Source organism: Diabrotica undecimpunctata, chromosome 2 (genome assembly GCF_040954645.1).
Source record: "Diabrotica undecimpunctata isolate CICGRU chromosome 2, icDiaUnde3, whole genome shotgun sequence".
Lineage (NCBI taxonomy): Eukaryota > Metazoa > Arthropoda > Insecta > Coleoptera > Chrysomelidae > Diabrotica > Diabrotica undecimpunctata.
Window position 1 is genome coordinate 56,483,521 of NC_092804.1, and position 22,583 is coordinate 56,506,103.

The following is a 22,583-nucleotide window of genomic DNA, read 5'->3' on the forward strand; positions in this document are numbered from 1 at the left end:
CTGTATTGCCCAAGCCAAGTGTTCTCGTGTAAGATTCTATCTGGCAATTCGATGGAAAGCTGCGGTCCAGTTACTCTAGTTCAAGAAGAGAAACTAGCAGCATGAATGTCGCCTTCTAACTGTACATTAATTTACGTATACATTTCTCACTTCTTGCAAATGATTTCGAAGGGAAACTGATGTGACCAAAGCACTATAAATTACAAAGCGGTCATCTCCAGCTGTTGTAATTCTGCCTCGACGTGAACCAATTCTTCGAATAAGCGGGCCGGTCTCTTCGTATCGTTGTCGTACTCACTGCACACTCTAGAGACTTACAAAAACGTTTCTCCCTGACCGTGGCCATCTTCTAACGCCACCACAATTCTTGCTGTCACAACTAAATTTACGCTCATTGTAATACACTGACAGTAATAAAAGATATGTTGATAATGGTTTTTATGAATGAAGGTAAGGGGCCCTTTTTATCTCAAACGCTTATCGAAACAGCAAGAACATTTTTTTTTTCAAGCAATCCATTAGTAAACTATGTTACAACCGAAAATAGTTAAAAAAGAATAATAATTTCTAAAATAAATTAAAATTACGGGGTGTCCCTAATTTTATGCTCTGCAATGTAAATAAATCGTTGAGAAAAATCCTAAAAATATACCGGCCTGATAAAATAATAAACGCAGGACTACGGAGAAGATCAAAACATACACTAAGGAAAGATCAAAATAATATTACCAGACAGGCACTCAAATACCAACCAGAAGGAAGAAGAAGAGGAAGATCGGATAATAGCTGGCGCAGAACTGTAACAAGAGATCATGAAAAAATTGGTCCGAGGTAGGACAAACAGAGAGCGTGAAATAGAGAGGAATGGAAAAGACTTGTAGGGGAAATTTCTAAGCCATAAAACACAAGATCCAGCCACATTTCGGTAAGAAACGCAAGCACAATACTACATAGAGAGGGATAGTATATATATATATATATATATATATATATATATATATATATATATATATATATATATATATATATAAAGCTAGGACGACCAGTCACTGGGAGAAACTGGGACGTTACAAAAACAAGTACGTGGTAAAAGTTATCGCGAAAAAAACCGTGAAATAATAATACTATTCTAGACCGTATTGATGAGCACCCAGAAACCAGCGCGAGGATGATAGCTGCTGAATTGTAAATGGAGTCACTAATCATCACAATACTCATGTCTGGGCCGACGTAAATCCTAAAGGTAAAAAAGTAAGCTACCATCAGAGTAATTTTAAAGTGAACGTTTGGGCCGGAATTGTCAGTAATTATTTAGTAGAGCTAGTATTTGTTCCCAATAATTTTATCGGAGAAAAATATTAATCATTTTTACAAAACGATCTGTCTCTCTACTTGGAAGTTGTACCGTTAGTGATCAGACAAAGTATGTGGTTTTTGCAGGATGGAACTCAATCCCATTATAGGGACAAGGTTGGGGCATTTTTATTTCAACAATTGAATCAGCACCGCGCGGTCCATATCTTAATCCAATGGATTTTTGTTTTTGGGGGTTTATGAAAGATTATGTTTAATCTGTGGAAATAACTATTGCAGAACACGTAAGGAACCGAATATTAGAAGGTGCTAATACATTTCGACAGACATTTGATTTTTCAAAATATTCGGTATGCTTTGTTGAAACGATGAAGAGCCAGTATACATGAAGGAGGAGGTCATTTTGAACACTTTTTAAATTAAATTAATATCTTTTCTTTTCTAATTGATATTTAATAAGTTAATAATAAATTTAATATTTGTAAAAATGTAATAATGCATTTAAAAAAGTGGCTGTATCTTCTAAATTAATGATTTTACAAACAAATACTAAAAGAAGTAAAATAGATACTTATTTCACTCTATTGATTTCTCGGTTTTATCCAATATATATATATATATATATATATATATATATATATATATATATATATATATATATATATATATATATATATATATATATATATATATATATATATATATAGGAAAGAAATTTAATCTTTGCAGATTAGTTAAATAGTAAACTCTTAAATATTGGGGAAATCTGCAATATATATGTATCTATGTATATATATATATATATATATATATATATATATATATATATATATATATAATCTTATTGGGAGAGGGAAAGTTTTCGATATCCTCTTCTAAACATATAGAAAAGTCGAGAAAAAAATAATTTTGCTACTTCGGTTTTATTCGTCATGGCAATCTAATACATAATATAAATTTTCATAAGAGTTTTAAACCTTTTGGAGCAATATTAAAACATTCGGTTATATTTTGTAACTTTTTCTAGGTGCACATATAGGTAAGTTGGGCCAAATCAACTTATTTTCATTCGTAAAAATCGTGTTATAATTTATTACCAAGCTTTTTGTGAAACCTTATATATACATAAAAATTTTTTAGTGTTTTATTATCATAATTTTATGGGATTATTTTTGTATATACTCTATAGTTAACAATGATAACCGGATTTTGAACAACGGTTCAAAAGTAGTAAAAACCAATTAAAATTGCTGCTTATCTCTCTAAAAAGATAGCAAAAAAGGTCAGATTGTATTTAGCCAAGCGTTTGATATTTGGGTATAATATAAATATAATATTTGAACAAAAATCTCATCTATTTTCTTGAAAGAGCGCCTATGACTCTAGCATCTACAATTACAATCTACAATTCTAGCTGAATATATGATTAACTTGCTTTCACATGTTTCCTTAGATTCTTTATATTCTTTGGATATTCTGTACAGGGATCAACATATGGACTGTGGCATTCGTTTTACCCTATAGTAGCTATATCAACCAAATCTGTCACATTCTCCTTCTTTTTTCTGGGTCAATAATTCGATACAATTAACAGAAAACGCGTCGAAACGGGATGGAGGAGCTGATAAAGGATCGAAAATAATACTAGCGATGGAACTAAATAAGTCATTCGTCAGATTCAAATGTAAACTCGTCTAAACCGCAGTCGATTTGTAACAGTAACTTAAATACCGAATATAATGCAGACGGTTATCATTGACGCTAAGATAGAATATTGATCCTGATCATTGGTCAATAACATGTGTCTTTTATTAGTAAGCGTAGTGTAGGTAAAACTCGGTAAAGTTTGGATTCAGACTTCACCAACATTTTCCTGATGTCTTTAAAGCAGTACGACTTCACACAAAAAAATTGAAGAATTACCTTCCTGAAAGAACGGTGTTATTAATTTGCTAGTCTATGGGACACTATATGGGACTATAGTCTTCTTTTTCTTCTTCTTATAGATATAGACATAGATATAGATGTAGACATGATTCTGTCTGTTTTTCAATGTGCTCTCAGTAAGTTATCGTTCCCTCGTTTTCGTGGTCTTCCTACTGATCGTCTTCCTATTGGGGAACCGTATCTTGCCGTCTTTACTACTCTAGTGTTGTCATTCGGCTTATATGATCGTTCCATTCTACTCTTCTATTTCTTACCCAGTTCTTGCTGAAAAATCTATGTACGTGGTTCAACACAAAAACCACAAATCTTTCAGAGCAGCAGTTTGCAAAATACAGATTGTCATGATGGTCGCCAACATCCGAAACGGATAGGCACTATAGGCACAACGAAGACGACTCAGTTCTTGATATTCTCCACCTTGCATCTACGTCCTTTATCTGTACTTCTAGCTCTGTCCCATAGCGTCTTACCGTCAATTTTTCTAAGTGTTTTTATCTCTGCTGTTTCTGTCCTTATTGTGTCAGGTCGTGTTTCTGCCGGGTATGTCATTATTACACATATTATATATACGGCTGTTTTGTAAATTCTGCCTTTCATTTCTTTGCGATATTTTTGCGAATATTTTCCATATTGTTTCATTCAGGCCTGCGGCTTTGTTTACTCTATTCACTTGATTTTCCACTTCAGTTTCGAGATTTCCATAGCTAGATAATGTGATGCCCAGATATTTAAACTCCATCACTTGTTCTATTATCTGACCTTCCAGTTCCAATTTACATCTTAGTAAATTTGCTGTTATAACCATGCATTTTGTCTTTTTTGGGGAAATTAACATATTAAATTTTCTGGCGGTTATATTAAATTGGTGCAGCATACGTTGTAAATGATCTTCACTTTGAGAGACTAGTATTGCGTCGTCTACATAGCAGATTATTTAAGTTGTTTTTCTCCCACTTGGTATCCTTTTTTAGTTCTTACTTTTTTATTATTCATCCATAATCAGGTTGAACAATAGAGGATTCAGTGAATCTCCCTGTCTTATCCCATTGCCAGCTTCAATAGGGTCGGTTAGTTCTTCTTCTACTTTTAATTTTATTGTGTTATTTTGGTAGATATTTTCGATCGTTTTGATTATTCCTAGAGGTATCTCTCTTGTGTACAATAAGTGGATAACGTCCTTTAATTTGACCCGGTCAAATGCCTTCTTAAGGTCCACGAAAGATACATATGCCGGTTTTTTGTATTCTAATGATTTTTCTTGCACTTGCCTCATTATAAATACAGCGTCAGTGCATGACCTTCCCGACCTAAAACCTTGTTGTTCTTCTGCTAGTGTTATAATTTCAATCAGTTTATTTGTTATTACTTTGGTTGTTAATTTTAGTGTTGTGTAATAAATTAATTCCTCTGTAATTTTTCGGGTCCGATTTGTCTCCCTTTTTGAAGAGAGGTATTAGGATGCTTGATCTCCATTCTTGAGGAATTCTATTTTGTTCTATTATTTTTTGGATTAGTTTTAATAGATGTTTGGTCAGATCTGGTGGTCCGTACTTTAGTAGTTCGTTCGGTATTGTGTCCTCTCCTGGTGATTTTCTATTTTTCAATTTCCTTAATGTTTTCTTTACCTCTTCCTTCTCAATATTTATTTTTTCGTTTGTCGTCACCTCTGGTGTTGGTGGTTCATTATCGTCACCTTTAGCAAATGGGGATATAAAGTAGTCTACCGATGTTTCCTTCTGAATGTGCTTCGTTTGGACTATAGTCCAAGGAGGTTATTATTGACTCGTGTCATATCGGATAATTTATACAGTGGGAGGGTAAAGTCTTACCCCCCATCCTGATAACTCGTTTATTTTAAATATAAAACAAAATCGCTCGGACACGTCGGTTTTTAAACTTGTTCTAATAAATATCTAACATAAAATTTTCGGTATTTCGAGGAACTCCCATCAGGTGACTGCCACAACCTCAAAAAGATTTAGTTTACTAGGTATTCAAAACGTTCACCATTCACCTGTTGATAGTAGTATAATCTATTTTTTGTTTCTTAGGTCTTTTGTTTCTCTTATCTTTTGTTTTGTTCTGGATTAGGTAACCCTATAAGAAAAAAATCTAATGGGGTAAGATCCGGTATCTCGGTGACCATTCTATGGATCCAATACATCGTCCGGGAAAATCCTTGTTTAAATAATTTCAGACCCTGCGTGCATAATGAAACGAAGCACCGCCCTGCTGAAAAATTATGTCTTGGTGAAAACCTTGTGACTGATTTGCGATTATGTCGGTTATTGCACCTATTATTTCATTCTCCAACATATTCAAGTATTTTTCGTCATTTCAATTTTCAATTAATATTATTCCAAAAAGATAATTACCCAATATACCTGTCCATACACCTACCTTTTCTGGAAATTGTGTATGACCTTCACGAAACAAACGGGGATTTGTATCAGATCAGTACCGAACATTCAGACGGTGATCGTGGCCATTTAAATAAAATGGTTAATTTTTACAAACCAAGATATATTTAATCAGTGAATAAATAAGCAAAAATTATTAGTGTAATATAATTCTGAAAACGTTGCTATTAAAACAAATACCAAATTTACAAATTTCGTGGTTTAAACCATAACGCTGCAGGTTCTACAAAATTAGAGCTCGTAATAGCTTGCCTATCAAGGCAGTTTGTACTACACTACGTATCAAGCACAAAAAGATTTTATAAATACCTTTTGTATATCATATCATAAAAAATGTTGACATGCTAAGAAAATATGATAGCTTACCGTTATAACTAAAAATCCAAAACAGCCTATAAATATGTGATGCCCAACAATAACAAAATTATTCTTTAAATACCTAATCCAATTGGAAACGTTTAGAAACATCTTTTTCTTTTCTTTCAAATCCCCGTTCATATGATCACTACTAAGTTTCGCACTATAGACCTTGTACATGGACCAAATGTCATAGAAAAAATATGCGGCGCCGAACCAAGCGTAAGCCTCTGAAATGTAGTGAGATGTTCTAAGTACATTACGGTTACAACTGTAACAAACTGCTGTAATGCCCGTAATGCAACAAAATAACGCTTGTACGGCTGAGACATGCCTGAAAATAAATAACCAATCTATCAATTGAATAAAATATATAAGCATTTGTATGTTTTATAATTTAGATATATATTTATATATATATATATATATATATATATATATATATATATATATATATATATATATATATATATCTCCTAGGAGAGACCTTTTCTCTTTTCGGAGAATATTCTATAATTTCATATTATGTATTTTGTGATTTAAATATTATTTGGAAATATTATTATTAAATTTAAAAAAAGGTTAAATCACTAAAATCCGTGCGGAGTTGTCTGTCTCTCATCGAACGCGTCCCCAGATAGTGGATAGGGGAACGCCCTAGTCGGTCCTAGGACCGGAGGGTAGGTAGGAAATAAAATACCATCGCGAACCAAAACAGACTAAAGTGTAGCAACCCTAACAAAAAGAGTCCCTGGTGCTCCAAGTTGGGGGTTGGCCAACAACCTCTTCCTATAAAAAAGCATATGTTAGGGAACCTCAGGAACTATTAGTTGGATGGAACGAAAAATGGAATTGAGATTAGGAACATGGAATACCTCGAAACCTTGTACCGAGCTGGAGCACTTAAGTAGATGTTTTAATACTGCAGGAAATGCGGCGGACGAAACTGGCACTCTTGACAAGAGAACCCATTCCATATATTATAGCTGCAATGAAAGTGAACACATAGATGGGGTGGTATTTATTGTAAACCAAATAACAAAAGACCTTATTGACTTTAAAGCCTACAGTCAAAGAATGTGCTATTTGAGCTTAAAAGGGAAATCCTTCAATTACAGTTTGATCAATGCACATGCCCCGACTGATGAGAAACCAGATGAAATAAAAGAACAGTTCTTCGAAAACCTAGAGCAAGCCTACAGAAGATATCCCAGAAATGATACTAAGATTGTTTGGTGACATAAATGCCAGAACAGGACAAGAGCCAGTTTTCATGCTCACTATAGAATGCAAATCCTACACATCAGTAACGATAACGGATTACGACTGATAAAGAACGATTCAAATTGATCGCATCTTAATAGATTCAAGGTGTACAACAGACGTAATAAACTGCAGAAGTCATAGAGGCGCAAACATAAACTCAGATCATTGCCTAATAATCTCAACATTGAGGGCTAGAATTTTAAAAACAGTAAATGAAATACAATGGATAGCAACAATGGAATGTGCAAAAGCTGAGAGATGCGACCATTGCAGAAAGGTACTCGGAAAACATCACCATCAGGGTAAGGAATCAAAATGTAAATGAAGAAGGCCAGGCATATATAGTATCCTGCTGGACCAGAATTAAGAAAGATATATTATTCCTTAGAATTATGGAACCAATAAATGACCAAATGTTTTTAAATTTTCCAATAAAAACTTATGATTTCTATCTGTGTACATATATTTGTAAATTGAGAAACTTCTTTCCACATCAACTGATGTAATGGGAGGATATTTTAAATTCACAAAAATATTTGATTCTAAATCTATTTCTTCCCAAAAATTACCAACAAGAACGTTAGCTACCTCAGTAAGTTTTTGAAAACCATTGTTTTTTGAATTATTCTTTCAAATTCTTAAAAAAATATCGTACCCATGGTAACCTTTAACATTTTGAAAAGCTGATCTAATTTCTTTTATTAAGGCTATGCTTTCTACCAAGGACAACTTTGACGATTCTAATTGAGTAATAGTTTTTTGAACCAAACTAAAATTTGATTTAACGAATGAAAGTTACTGCTGAAGAACGTTGTTTTTAGCAGAGATTGGAAACTTTAAAACGGCTATTATATTTTTTAAATCTACGAAATAGTCCGAATAGAAAAAAGTGGCTTCCAACCATGTTCCCCATCGTGTTAGAACGGGTTCTGGTGGAAGTGAAATATTTGGAAGCATTTCTTTATAAAGTTAAATTCTAATAGAAGATTTGAGGAATACTTTTTATGCTTGATATCAGGGAGTTTACAAAAGGAAACTTTTTTTCTAATTTCTTCTGCAACTCCGTTCATGCCATGTCACAGAATAAATAACAATCAGAATGCCCACTCTCAGATGCCGCCTTCGAAGTGTGTCAGCACGCGATCGGCATATTTTAAATGGAAATATAGACTCGGATTGAGAAATTTGTGACAAGCTACGACAGAACTGTAATTTAAATTTCTAGAGTGCATATTAAGTCGAATAAAATAGTACATATTAAGTCTATAGTTGCCGTAAATAAATTAAACCGGGTTAATTTTTCTATGCACACCAGATAAAATGTCACTGAACAGCACTGGTTCCGTTTAAAACATGGCTGATTCCGTCTGCGCGAACGAGATGCGCGTACTTATTTTTTTAAGCATAGTGGGCATTCTGATTGTTTATTATTCTGTGGCCATGTGCTAAACAAGTAGCGTGTATCAAGTTGGTATGCATGGTTGGTATGGTGCAGCATCGGATAAAAAAAAGCAATAATTTATGCGATATATAGACTTGATTACATGGCAACGTAAGACTTCACTGAGGTTGCTAGTCCTTAGGCGAAGTGTTTTTACCCATATATTTAGTGGCTTCAAACATGTACGTCCAGATAGCACTGATGATCGAATAGTTATTCCGAAAACGTTCTGTGATGTAGCCCGATAGGGTTTTTATCATTATACCTTTTATAAAGGAATTTTTTTAATAAAACTTTTGTGATTCATGGTATACAGCCAACTAACGTAATATAGTTTCCTTGTGGATTTTAAAATTAAACTTGCTGCGTCATTTAAAAGACAGCCATTGTTTTACCAAATAATAATTAAGTATTGTTCTTTTTATTGAAATGACATTTTACAAAATAATAATATACTTATTATAAAAAACAATAAACCTACGTACCAGGAATTTCTGTTTTTTTTTCTTCTAATTGTAGTAATAAAAATCTTTAATTTTAGAGGTTAATAACGTGTTGGGCCTACCCTAGTCCTTATATACAGTTTGACAGACGAGAGACATGTTCATTATAAAGTTTTACACAAATTCTAGAGATATTGCAATCCACTCCCTCACTACAATATTGGCCAATTACGCTGATGTGGCTATTGTTGCATGTAGTTGTCTAATTCGTCTTCGTAAATAATTCCAAAGATCCGGTGCAAGATAAGGATAACTCTTGGAGAATCAGAAGAAACTACGAGATTAATGAATTTAATAAAGAGCACCATATTGTACCATTTGTAAAAAGTCAAAGGCTCCATGTCACATGTCCAGAGCCAGGAATATATAAAAGCAACAAAGAAATGTTACAATGGAAGACGATAAGAAGGCCAAACAAAGGACGACCAGAACGAGATGGATGACGACTTGAAAAATATAAATGTATGACAATGGAGGAGAAGGGCACAAGAGAAGTCTGAATGGAAAGGTATACCCTGACAGCAAAGGCTCATCCAAGATTATGATGCCAAAAGAAGAAGAAGAAATAAGCCCAAACATGTTCTATAGGAATCATATGCATAGAACGTGCAGGCCAATTTATTCTCTGAATTTCTTCTAATATTTTATTAACAACCCGAAAACAGTGAGTGTCAAGGCATTATTATTTATCAAAAAAAAAAATCTCCGATTTGTTGACATAATAGCGCATTAATTGATACAATATCCAAATATCCTTGTATCTTTGTATATTCTTTGTATTCGCAAAATTACAATCTCAATGTTACTATCAAACCTTGTATTGTCCCCACACTGTGATTCAACCACCTCCAAATGTTACCATATGATCCATGTTTTCTTCTAAATATCGTTGACCTGGCTTCCTCCATGCATCATGCATCTAAATCGAAAAGACAAATTCTTGACTTATCAGTAAACAGACAATTTCGCAAATTCTCTAGAGATTCTCTCTCTTACCCAGTTTCACCTTTTAACTTTGAACTTCATCGTTAACCTCGGATATGGGGTAAGTTTACTACTTAGCAAATTAAATTAATGGAGACGCCTCCTAATCGTGTAATATGAAACATTTAGGTTAAACCTGTTTGATATTCTCTGGATATTAATCTGGACTGTCTGCTTTGTGTTATCAAAAAATTCAACGATTATCTAAAGACGTCCTGGATTTTCTTCAACCAATTCCATGTCGCGTACTGATATTGGCTGTATAACACGTTCTACTGACCACATTTAGTTAAGCATTAAACGTGTTAAGATATATCTCTGTGCTAATTCATTTGTAGGCACTCAAAAATCAATTTTGTAATTTATTACATAACATAACATGTTAACTACATTTTAAATTCATATTATTTTCCATAAATGTGATAAAAGGACACGTTAGCAATACTCAAACAATATTTTAACACGTAGCCCTCTTTAATCAAGACTATGATTTTTACTACAATTAATTCATGATATATTGTTATACACAAAAACCTGCAAGAATTTATTGTAAATCTTATTTATGTTTTCGAAATTAGAAAAATATATATGAATATTTAAATGAATAAGGTACTTTAAAAGTGTGTAAAATATTTAATTCTTAGCTGCGCGCTTTCGGCTTACAAAGCCAACCTCAGAGCTATGCTATAATAGATACATAGGCACATAAGAGACGAAGTGCTAAAAGATAATCCTCTAAGCAATCGTCAATATGAATACCAACCTGGTAAATCTACAGACTCGGCGTTGGATGATCTAAATAGGCTTATCTAAAGTCAATAGAAGACAAAGAGATAGCAATAGCCGCTTTTTTAGATATTTAATTTAACAATGTTACCACCAACTCTTTGGTTACAGCAATGAGTAGACGAGGCACGCCTACGGTAATATGCAGATGGATAAGGTAATGCCTGAAAAATAGGATAATAATATCCACTCTGGGTAAAGCAACCATCAAAGCAAGAGCTGCTGGAGGTTGTCTTTGCTTATACACAAGGGTTATTAGACCAATGATAATCTATGGGTCTGTGACATGGTGGACAAAGACACATAACGTTTGAACAATAAGGCTGATAAGTAATACACAAAGGCTAGCATGTCTGTGTATTACGGGGGCCATAAAAACAACTCCTACAGCGGCGTTGGAAGTCCTGCTGAATCTTCCACTACTTCATATCTTTATACAGTGCCAAGCCAGATCTAAGATACACACATTAATACAATAAAAATTAAGATTATTTAAATTTTGAAAAACTGGAATTCAAAATGAAATTGGAAATGTATCAAAGACTGTATAAAATTAAGTTCGATTTATGTAACTATTTATGGTTTCAGATGTTGCTAAATGGAGAAATCAAGTCAGTCAGAAAAAAGTAATTTTTATGTCGTGTGACAAAAAAATCCAAAATTTTTATTACAAATGTTAAATATTTATATTATGTAAAAAAGACAAACTGCAAAAATATTTCTTTATGAAATGAAATAATAACGAAAGCTCTAGAGAACCAGACTACTCCCTTAATTCGATATTGATGTTTTACTTAAGGGGGCAATATTATTTTTATAATTTGGTAAATTTAAATAATAGACTACAACCCCATGGTACATTTTTAAGGGGTCATTTAACCCAGCATGAATCATATATAAATTAATACTTTACAATATGTAATAACAACTTTAGAAACTATGCCGTCAATTTTTATCGGTACATGTGACTACACAGGTAAGGTAAACTTACCAGTATTCAAGGGGGAGACATTTTGGCCTCACCTTAATTTATAATGTTTGTATTATAAATAATATATAAAATATTTGTACGCCATACTTAGGTAGGTAATACAAAAATAGTGACCTGCGACCTAACGCCGTACAAAAATATTGGTAGGTGTCAGTAGCAGGGAAAATCTTTGATTTTCAGAACATCTTGTCCCCATTTTCGGTAATTTCATACAGTACGTCATTCATACACACAGATTCAGATCGTTATTTAGATTACATTTTTTGCAGTGCCATACATATCGGCCGGTACAGGCGTGAGAAATCTAGGGCGCAACTTTTGATTTTAACCCCCATTCGTTGGGGTCATTGAAAAATGTACATCAATTCCAAATGATTACTTGATGTGTAAAAGAATTTTTTGACAACTACGCCTTCTAAAAGTGATGGTCTTGCAAATGTTTATAAACTTTTAAAATTTGAAAATTGAACATATTTTTAAAAGACCCTGTGCTGTCTGTTATTTTATATTTTAAATACTGTGGCTGTTATTAGTTATTTAAAAGTAGACAAATGAAAACAAAAACAATGCCGTACATTTGTAACTGATGGATTTTGCACAGCTGATATAGTCTATTGAAATGTTACATTTTTAGGGCTTAGTGCATTTCTTACAGGACGCAATTTATTCTTTTTATGTGTTGGGAGTGTAAGTATAAGCTTAAGTTCAAGTTTGTCGGATTACCACCCTTGTCCCACGGCCGTCATCTTGGAAAAAGATGACGGATTTTATACACAATCATTTTCACTACAAAGTTGTTTAATTTCTTTAATTCCTCTGAATTTCACAGCGCTCCGAAATTGACCGAATTCTTGAGTACTCGCCATCTTGGAATAAGGGGTGCAAAGGATTTTCGCCCTGTATCTCGTAAACATTATCGAACGTATCATTTACGATAAAATGACATCAGAACTCTATAACAATATTATTGTTATAGAGTTCTGATGTCATTGAATGAGTTTTTCAAAGAATAATTTTCACTACAAATAATTTCATTCATTTTTCTGGATTCCGAAGTTGAACATGTTCTTGATTACTCGTAAGAATACGATAAAAACGAACCGTTAGACTTAGTTTTCTATTAGATATTTTTTTATTCGTATCATTTTAATTAAATTTATCATTTTCTTAACATTATTCGTATGTTATTATTAATTAGTATTGACCCTTTCCGCCACCATAAAACGTATTATTATTAATTAGCTTAAGATAAATTTCTTGGTAATAAAAAGAACAAAACAAACTTAATAGACCTTCTCAAAACTACTCTTCAATTTAGGCACTTGAAAAATAATAATAATTTTCATATGAGTTTTCTATACTCGAAAGTATAAAACTATCAATTTTAGAGAAAAATGACAACAGAATTTTTTGGTTAAAATGACTCAAGAAAGCTAACAAAATATTTCTCGGATCAAATACCGGTAATTTTTGGAATTTGTTTAAACAGGAATGCGCAAAGAAACCGAATCAGAAACATTTTTCCTACGGGAGCGGCCTCACAACCTGGACTATAATACTTTTAAAGCCATTTAGAACCATTTACCATCATTTTTACGGACTGTCCAAAAATTATATTATTTTATGCAACTAAATTTAAAAACTGCAGTAGAGGAAAAAAGGCAAGCTAGGCTTAACTTCAAAGAAACGCAAGAAATAGCAGTGAGATTTATAACGAAAAAAGAATACAAGCGACTAGAATATGCAGAAGAAAGAAAGGAGAGGCTATGAAAAAACAAGTACAAGAAATCGTAAAGCATAACAACAGACGCGAAAGCAGAAAATTCTATAAATGCATAAAAGAAAGCACACAGTCATTTAGACCAAAACTAACGATATGCAAAGACAAGGACGGAGAACTACTAACAGAGAAGCAAAAAATTATAATGAGATGGAAACAATATTTCGAAGAAAATCTAAATGCAGACAACGAAAATGATCAGAACGAGACAATATATTATAAGGCGGAGCTGCACATCGAAAATCCGAGTTATGAAGAAGTAGTTCAGATAATAAATAAACTAAAAAACAATAAAGCACCAGGAACGGACGGAATTTCGGCAGAATTATTAAAGCATGGAGGATCCGAACTCTGGGAAAGAATCCATTACCTAATAACATTAATATGGACGAAGGAGCAAATGCCAGAGGAATGGACAGTTGGCCTCATACAGCCAATATATAAAAAAGGAGATAAGAGGGAATGCCAGAATTATAGGCCAATTACATTGCTAAATGTAATATACAAAATTCTTTCTGGTATTTGCTCCGTGCGTGACTGACGCGACACCTACCGCCTTCATCTGACAGTTTTGGACCTACCAATTTTCAGGTTAAACATATGACATTAATGACATATGTTTGACATTGTTAAATACAGGTGAAATTGACAATTATTAATAATTAACTTTTTAATTATATTTTTTCAGTTTATGTACAAAATAAATGTAGTATTAAAAACTGGGTTTCTAAAAATTCATCATAATATATCTTTTTAAGTCCAAACGGAAAAGAAAAGTTAAAAATCTAGTACTGGCAAATCAAGTTTTTCACGTGAAAGAGCATATAATTAAAAACAGTAATAGTAAGAGTTATGATATAAAAGCTAAAGTCATCAGGCACTCTGCAGTTAGCTTGAAGCCTTATAAAATTTCATTTAAGGTAAATTATTTAAATATTTCAATTGCATAAAAATGAGGTTACGTGATATTTCCTTTTTCATATTAATAGCACGGACCCATCTTTTTCTTTTCTCTAATTTATATGTAATCTTTGGGAACCTATAAAAACTACACTTACTATTTTTGGTATTATTAGCACAACTAAATACGCAACATGTATTTGCACACATTTTTGATAAAATTTATGCGTAAAAAGATAGTGTCCAATTTTGTCATATTTCGCCGCTACGCACGCTGGCATCGTTTCAAGGTACCCCTACCATGGTCACGCACGGAGCGAATAATCTACAATAGATTATTAGAATACTCCGAAAACATAATTGGTGATTATCAAAATGGATTCAGACCAAATAGAGCCACTACAGATAACATATTCATACTAAGAACGATACAAGAAAAAGCTTATGAATACGACATAGACCTATATAATGTGTATATAGACTTTAAACAAGCTTTTGATAGTGTGAAAAGAGACAGAATGCTGGAAGACCTTTGTAATCTAGGTATACCTAAGAAATACATCAGCCTCATAAAAATGACGTGGCAGGGTTCAAAAGCCGCAGTCAGAGTAGATGGAGAACTGACTCCCCTGTTTAACATCAACATGGGAGTAAGACAGGGAGATGCCCTATCAACCATGCTATTCAACCTAGTTCTTGAGGCAGTCATCAGAAAAACCAATATAACCGGCTATATAAACACCAAATCAGTACAAATTACTACATATGCAGACGATGTAGCCATCATTAGTAGGAATAAGCCACGACTAACGGAAGTGTTCAAACAAATTGATCCTGAAGCAAGAAAAAGAGGTCTCAAAATAAACGAAGAAAAAACGAAGTATATGACAGTCAAAAGAATAACTGACAATGAAAATAATATCACAATAGACAACTATACTATCGAACGAGTGGATGCCTTTACATATCTCGGCACAGAAATCAATCAGAAGAGCTCCGTAAGTAGCGAAATGAATGCACGTATTTCCAGTGGGAATCGTACATACTATGCTAATAAAAGATTGATGACATCGAAATTATTAGACAAAAGAACCAAAATGACTATCTACAGAACACTGATTAGACCCGTAGTAACCTATGGATGTGAAACTTGGGTAATGACGAAAAAAGATGAAGCCCAACTCAGGACATTCGAGAGAAAAATACTGAGGAAAGTATATGGCCCGGTACAAGAGGAAGATGGCACATGGAGAATCAGGAGAAACGACGAGGTTAATGAGTTAAATAAAGGTTATGACATTGTAAGATTTGTGAAAAGTCAAAGACTGTCATGGCTGGGACATGTGCAGAGACAAAACGATGCAAAAACAACAAAGAAAATGTTACAATGGAAGCCCATAGGAAGGCAAAAAAAAGGAAAGCCCAGAACGAGATGGTTGGATGACGTGGAAGACGACCTGAAAACAATGAACATAAGACAATGGAGAAGAAGGGCACAAGAGAGATCTGAATGGAAGGACATAGCCAGACAGGCAAAGACCCATCCAGGGTTATGATGCCAAAAGAAGAAGAAATTTAAAAACGACATAGTTTTGCTCTCGGACAACCTCAAAGCGATATGTACAATGCTACATGAACTTCACTTAGTCTGTGTCAGTGTGGGTCCACACTGGAAATAAACATCTCCAAAACAAAATTCATGACAAACCTAGTACGTAACGGAAATATCAATATTGGAGACAACGAAGTAGAGCTGATGGAAAAATACATACAGTGTGACCCATTTAGATTGGAAACACCTCTATAAAATTTGGAGTTGTTAACCGATTTTAACCAAATTTTTTTTTTAATGTCATGTCATAAAAGGTCTATTGCGGGACAAAATATGAAATATTTAGTTAAATTTTCAGGGCAGTCTACGATACTTTTTCTTCGTCGAAAATGGAGAAATTGTATTAGCGATTTTTTTATTAAAAAAATTTCTACGCCACTGGATTTAAAGTGGCTTCAAATAGCTATGACAAAAATTTCATTAAAATATATTTATTAATAACGAAGTTATGACAACTTAAAATTTTAAAACTCACTAAGCTACGAGTCAAAAAAGAACACCCTGTATCAACAGATAACCATATAACTAATTATTTTTCAAATAATTTTAATAATAAACCACTACTAGACAAAAAATGTTAAAAATAGCATAAAAATTTAATGCAAGTAACGCACTTACATTATTATTAACTTTACATGCTACAACTTAAATCTCAGTTACCATGACAACGATATTACTGTTTGACATTATTTGTGCATACAAATTTCAGTGCTAGCATAAATTTATGCATAATATCTGCAACAATATTTACTTCAAATTCTTTTAATAATATTTTGTGTCATGGTTGCAAGATTAAGTTTGAGAGAAAAAATTGAAATTATACGTCTTTTGGGAGATAACGATAGAAGTGCCAGGGAAGTTTGTACAATATTTAATGACAGACATGTGAATCGTCCTAATATTAGCTGCGGCACGGTAAACAAAATTAATAGAATATTTAATGAATATGGTGCAGTATCAGAAATAATTTTAAAAAATAACCCGTTACAAAGAAGAAGAGGAAATGATCAAATCATTTTAGATCATTTCAGAAATAACCCTAATGCCAGTTTAAGGAATGCCAGTTTATATTTGAATGTGCCTCGAGAGAGTATTCGGCGATGTCTTAAAAACGTGTTGTTTACCGACGAAGCCACAGAAGCCACAATCATCACAGAATTGTCGCTATTGGACAGCAAATAATCCCCATTGGGTAATAAACTGTAAAAGCCAGTATTCTCAAAAAAATCAATGTCTGGTTTGGTATACTGAACGAGCGAGTTATTGGTCCTTTCTTTTTTGAAGAAAACTTGAACTCACAGAACTTTTTATAATTTTTAAAAACCGACTTGTGGGATGCTATTCATGAGCTCTCAATTAATGAACGATTAAATTTGTATATCCAGTTAAATGGGTGTTCTGTTCATTACGCCAGAACCGTGAAGCAATGGCTAAATAATGGCTAAATAGTCCGTTGATAGATTGGCCACCCAGATCTCCAGATCTTACAATTTTAGACTTATTTCTCTGGGGAGTTATCAAACAAAAAGTTTACCAAACCCGTGCAAGAGACGTAAACGAACTTCGTGCAAGAATTCGACAGGCATGTGCAGTAATTACTCCCTAACAACTAAGAAATGTAATTAGGAATATTCATAAACGCTACGACAAATGTATCCAATTAGATGGTGGATTGGTAGAGGCAACTAGGATTTAAACTAAAATTATGTTTCCATGTTTCTGTTAATACAGAGTGTTTTTTTAACGTTAATACACAGTGTTTTTTTTCTTAGTGAGTTTTAAAATTTTAAGTTGTCATAAGTTTGTTATTAATAAATATATCTTAATGAAATTTTTGTCATAGCTATTTGAAGCCACTCTAAATCCAGTGGCGTAGAAATTTTTTTAATAAAATAATCGCTAATACAAATTCTCCATTTTCGACGAAGAAAAAGTATCGTAGAATGCCCTGAAAATTTTACTAAATATTTCATATTTTGTCCCGCAATAGACCTTTTATTACATGACATTAAAAAACAATTTGGTTAAAATCGGTTAACAACTTCAAATTTTATAGAGGTGTTTCCAATCTAAATGGGTCACACTGTATATATATTGGACACGAAATAAAGATCTCAATAGACAACTAAACATGCAAACTACGAAGAAGAATAAATCTAGCGTGGACAGCCTATGGAAAAGTCAAAGACATATTTAAAAGCGATACACCAATTTCTTTAAAACGTAAAACATTTGACCAATGTGTGTTGCCTGTGATGACCTATGGTGCCGAAACTTTGACATTGACAGCTATAACTTCTAAAACGCTGCAAATAGCTCAGAGTATATCGCTTCGTGACCGAGTTAAAAATGAAGACTTAAGACGAAGAACAGGAGTTACCCAAGTAATTTCCCGAATTGAAAATCTGAAATGGAGCTGGACCGGACACGTCTCCCAAATCAGTGATGAAAGGTGGACGAAGAGATTGCTTGAATGGAGGCCGAGGTTAGACAACAGAAGTAGAGGAATATAAGAGAAGTAGGAAGCCTACTCGTTGGACTGACGATCTCAAGAAAATGTCAAGAAATTGGATGAAAACTGCTCAAGATAAAGCACAATGGACAAAAATGAGGGAGGCCAATGTCCAGCAGTGGACGCAAAGGGCTGGATGATGATGATGAAATTTAAATCAGTGAATTTCATATTGGTTCAAATCACCTCCCTCGTACTACTTAAAAATAGAGGAGTGCGCCCTAGATTTCTCACCCCTGTACCACTCGATATGTACGGCACTGCAAAAAAAGTAATCTAAATAACGATCCTAAACTACGTTTATGAATGCCGTACTGTATCAAATTGCCGAAAATGGAGTCCAAATTTTCCAAAAATCAAAGATTGTCCCTGCTACTGGTTCCAATATTTTTGTATAACAATAGGTCGCAGGTCATTATTTTTGTATTGGCGATTTACATTCATTCTTTTCAAAATTTCTGAGGTGAGATCCTTGGATTCTATCGTTCGTGTTTTCATCATTTTAAAATTCTTCTCTGTTTTCATTTACTATTTTCTAATGTTTTTGGTATTCTCTAGTTTTTAGTTTTCGTAATTTCTTCTTTCTAACTTTAACTTAAGCTTATTTAAATTTTATTTTGTCGGTTATCATTTGTGAGCGTAGACAATTCTGGTTTTTTTACTTTCTTTTGCCCTGTTTTTCAATATCTTGATTCCACAAAGCTGGTGTAGCGACAAGACCAGCTTCCTGTCACACTTAAAAACTATCTGCGATAAAAAAACCTAATCAAAAACCTTGGACTAGACAATTAATTTTATACTACGGTCAATGCCGGTGGTAAATTGATTGATAACTGCAACGTATGTTAATGCTATTGTGTACGCAGTAATAACTTATTTCATTTTTCACCATCATGTATGCGCTTAGTTTTTTCAATTTAAATTTTAACAAACTGTTATTTTAAAACAAGCTGCATGTTTCTGTTCTGTTTATGTTACCAAGAATTAAAGGATAATTTATATTGTACTTACTTGTTACTAATGTCATAGACATCACTATAGTTTAATTTATAAGTCTTGATAATCCTTCTTCCTGAGTTGGTGTATAGAAAAGTATTAACTAGAGCAAGATACAGGGATGGAAAAAAGACTAGGCCGCTAAAAAATATTACAAATCCCCTGTTGATTGAAACATGTTCTTCCCAATGTAGATCGCTAACGATCACTGTTGAAACCACTAATGCAATGATTGATAAGAGCATATATGGTACCAGAGACGATATTCTCTTATGCTAAAAATATAAATAAAATTGTTAGAAATCTATATTTTCTTAACTTGACTTATAATATACGTTTTGACTTATAATATATATATATATATATATATATATATATATATATATATATATATATATATATATAGTCGATCGGATAGCCAAGCGGGCTGGGCGGCTGGCTTCTCCTTCGCTTCACTGCGAGAGATGTCAGTTCAATCCCCAGCTCGGTGTACAGAAAAACAAAAAGGCTAACGCAGCAGTTTAAAATTCTAAATGAATCTGCGGCTTAGTCTAGAATATGCTGGTATCTGATCGGCCTATGGTGGAGCAGTACGGCAAGAGATAAGGGCTTGCGTCTCGGTGATACTCCTCCATAGATCCCTACCGGAAGGGCGTGTGCCGCCTAAATACCGGGTATATATATATATATATATATATATATATATATATATATATATATATATATATATATATATATACATTTTGCTTTATTTCAAAATCTAATCAAAATTTATAATTATATCATTTCTCTATAGTTTATTCATTAAAATATCACATTTTAATTTAATATTCCATATACTTGTTACATTGTTTAGACATTTATCAATGATGAATAAATCTTCTTTTTTGTTACTAAATAAAAAAGAATTTTTTAAACAAAATTTTATTTTTTGGCAATATAATTGTCAAAAATGAAAATTGTAAGTTGGCATTCATGACATTGAGGCTTATTTGTAATTGATCGCTATTCTAACTTATTTATAAATTCAATTATTTTTGTTAAAAAAGTTTTCAAAATTACTAAATTTAAAGAAACATTCATTAGATATTTTTTAAAATAGTTTTTAAGATGTTTAGCAGTTTAGATTTACTAACAAAACTAATTTTATTTGGTGAGTTAAAATTAATTTTTCTAGTTTCACTTTGTAAGATTTTTTGTATTTTTTTAGAAGCTCTTGATAAAGATTGTAAACACAATTGAAAGCTTGACATAAAGAATAGTTTACCAATAGCTCTTTTATTGACTCCAACCTATAAAAAACATATTTATATATATTTTTTAAGCGAGTCACAAGTACTTCTTTTTTCTATATATATATATATATATATATATATATATATATATATATATATATATATATATATATATATATATATATATATATATATATGTATATACAGTATTGTGCGAATTAATGGAATCATTGTGACATTTTTCAATATTCACAGTTGGCAACACTGTCCACACATTTACAACTGACCCAAACATTGAAAACATAACATTACTTTTCTCTGGATGGAATGGATATTACGCCTAGGAAGCGTGAAAAGATTATCACGTTAAGTGAACTATCTATATATATATATATATATATATATATATATATATATATATATATATATATATATATATATATATATATATATATATATATATAAAATTGGTAAAAACAGTAATTGTAGCCAAAGGGGACATATTTCCTACTAAATGATGTGAGTTTACCTTTATAGTTTTGTCAAAATATTTTTTTTTTCTAAATAAACTTTTTTCATTAAAACAGCCTATGATTTCATTAATTCGCACATTATTGTATATGTATATAATATATATATATTATATATATATATATATATATATATATATATATATGTGTGTGTGTATATGGATATATGTTACACTTAAAATTTCCACAGGGGAGCTTTATGTGCTTTCTGTGGTTTTCTGGGTTTGACTCCACGTTGAATAATTATGGTTTTGAGAAAAGGTCTTGCCATTGTCAAGTCAGGTAGCCACGCTTCTTGCTAGTGCTTGAAGTAAACTTCAGAAGTAAACTAAGAATTATTCAACGCGGAGTCAAACCAGGTAAGCCACAGAGTGCTTTTTTGGTTTAAATTAGATAAAGTTATCATAGTTATGGTTCATGGTTACATTTATTTCTACAGGTATTGTTCTTAAAATTAAAACAATATTTAAGAGAGTTTAAATTATATTTAAGATAAAATTTATTCATAATTAAAAATAATGACAAAAACACGTGTGGTACTCATAAAGCAACAAATTGTATTTGAGAAATTTTTATTTTAGGTATTATAACTACGTGCAAATGCACGTCTGGCTGTTCTATTCTTATCGAAACTAGCGGCTTTTTAGAGGTGGTCTACTGAGGATATTTTTTTCCACTAACCTCTGAACTATTCGTGACTCAACCATAATTTTTAAAATTTCAACTGCAATTCGAGGTTTAGACTCATTTTCAAAATTTCTTTTAATGTATTATTTGGTTCCCACTCATTTTAAATGCCCCCCTTCATTATGACATGAAATAATTTTAGACACACTATAACTCGGTAACCCAAATTATCTTGTATTCACACTTATACGTGAATACGTATACGTGAATACACATAACTTATATCACACGAGTTACATTTGATCGTCGATAATATTCTTGTCGCCTATGACAGCAGCCTAATTTGATGTTTTAAAAGACAATGTATTTTGCAATATCAATT

The 22,583-nt window shown here is 32.5% G+C and overlaps 1 protein-coding gene across 1 annotated transcript in view; it reads right to left on the reverse strand.

Moving 5' to 3' along the window:
• Window positions 1-22,583, reverse strand: part of LOC140434574 (TLC domain-containing protein 3A) — a 56,137-nt gene that overhangs the window by 19,177 nt on the left and 14,377 nt on the right. Inside the window, exons 2-3 of the mRNA XM_072522933.1 lie at window positions 19,825-20,084; window positions 6,048-6,372 (exon numbers count right to left, since the gene is read on the reverse strand). Of these exons, the coding sequence (XP_072379034.1) occupies window positions 6,048-6,372; window positions 19,825-20,084 (585 nt within the window). The remainder of the gene's footprint in view (window positions 1-6,047; window positions 6,373-19,824; window positions 20,085-22,583) is intronic.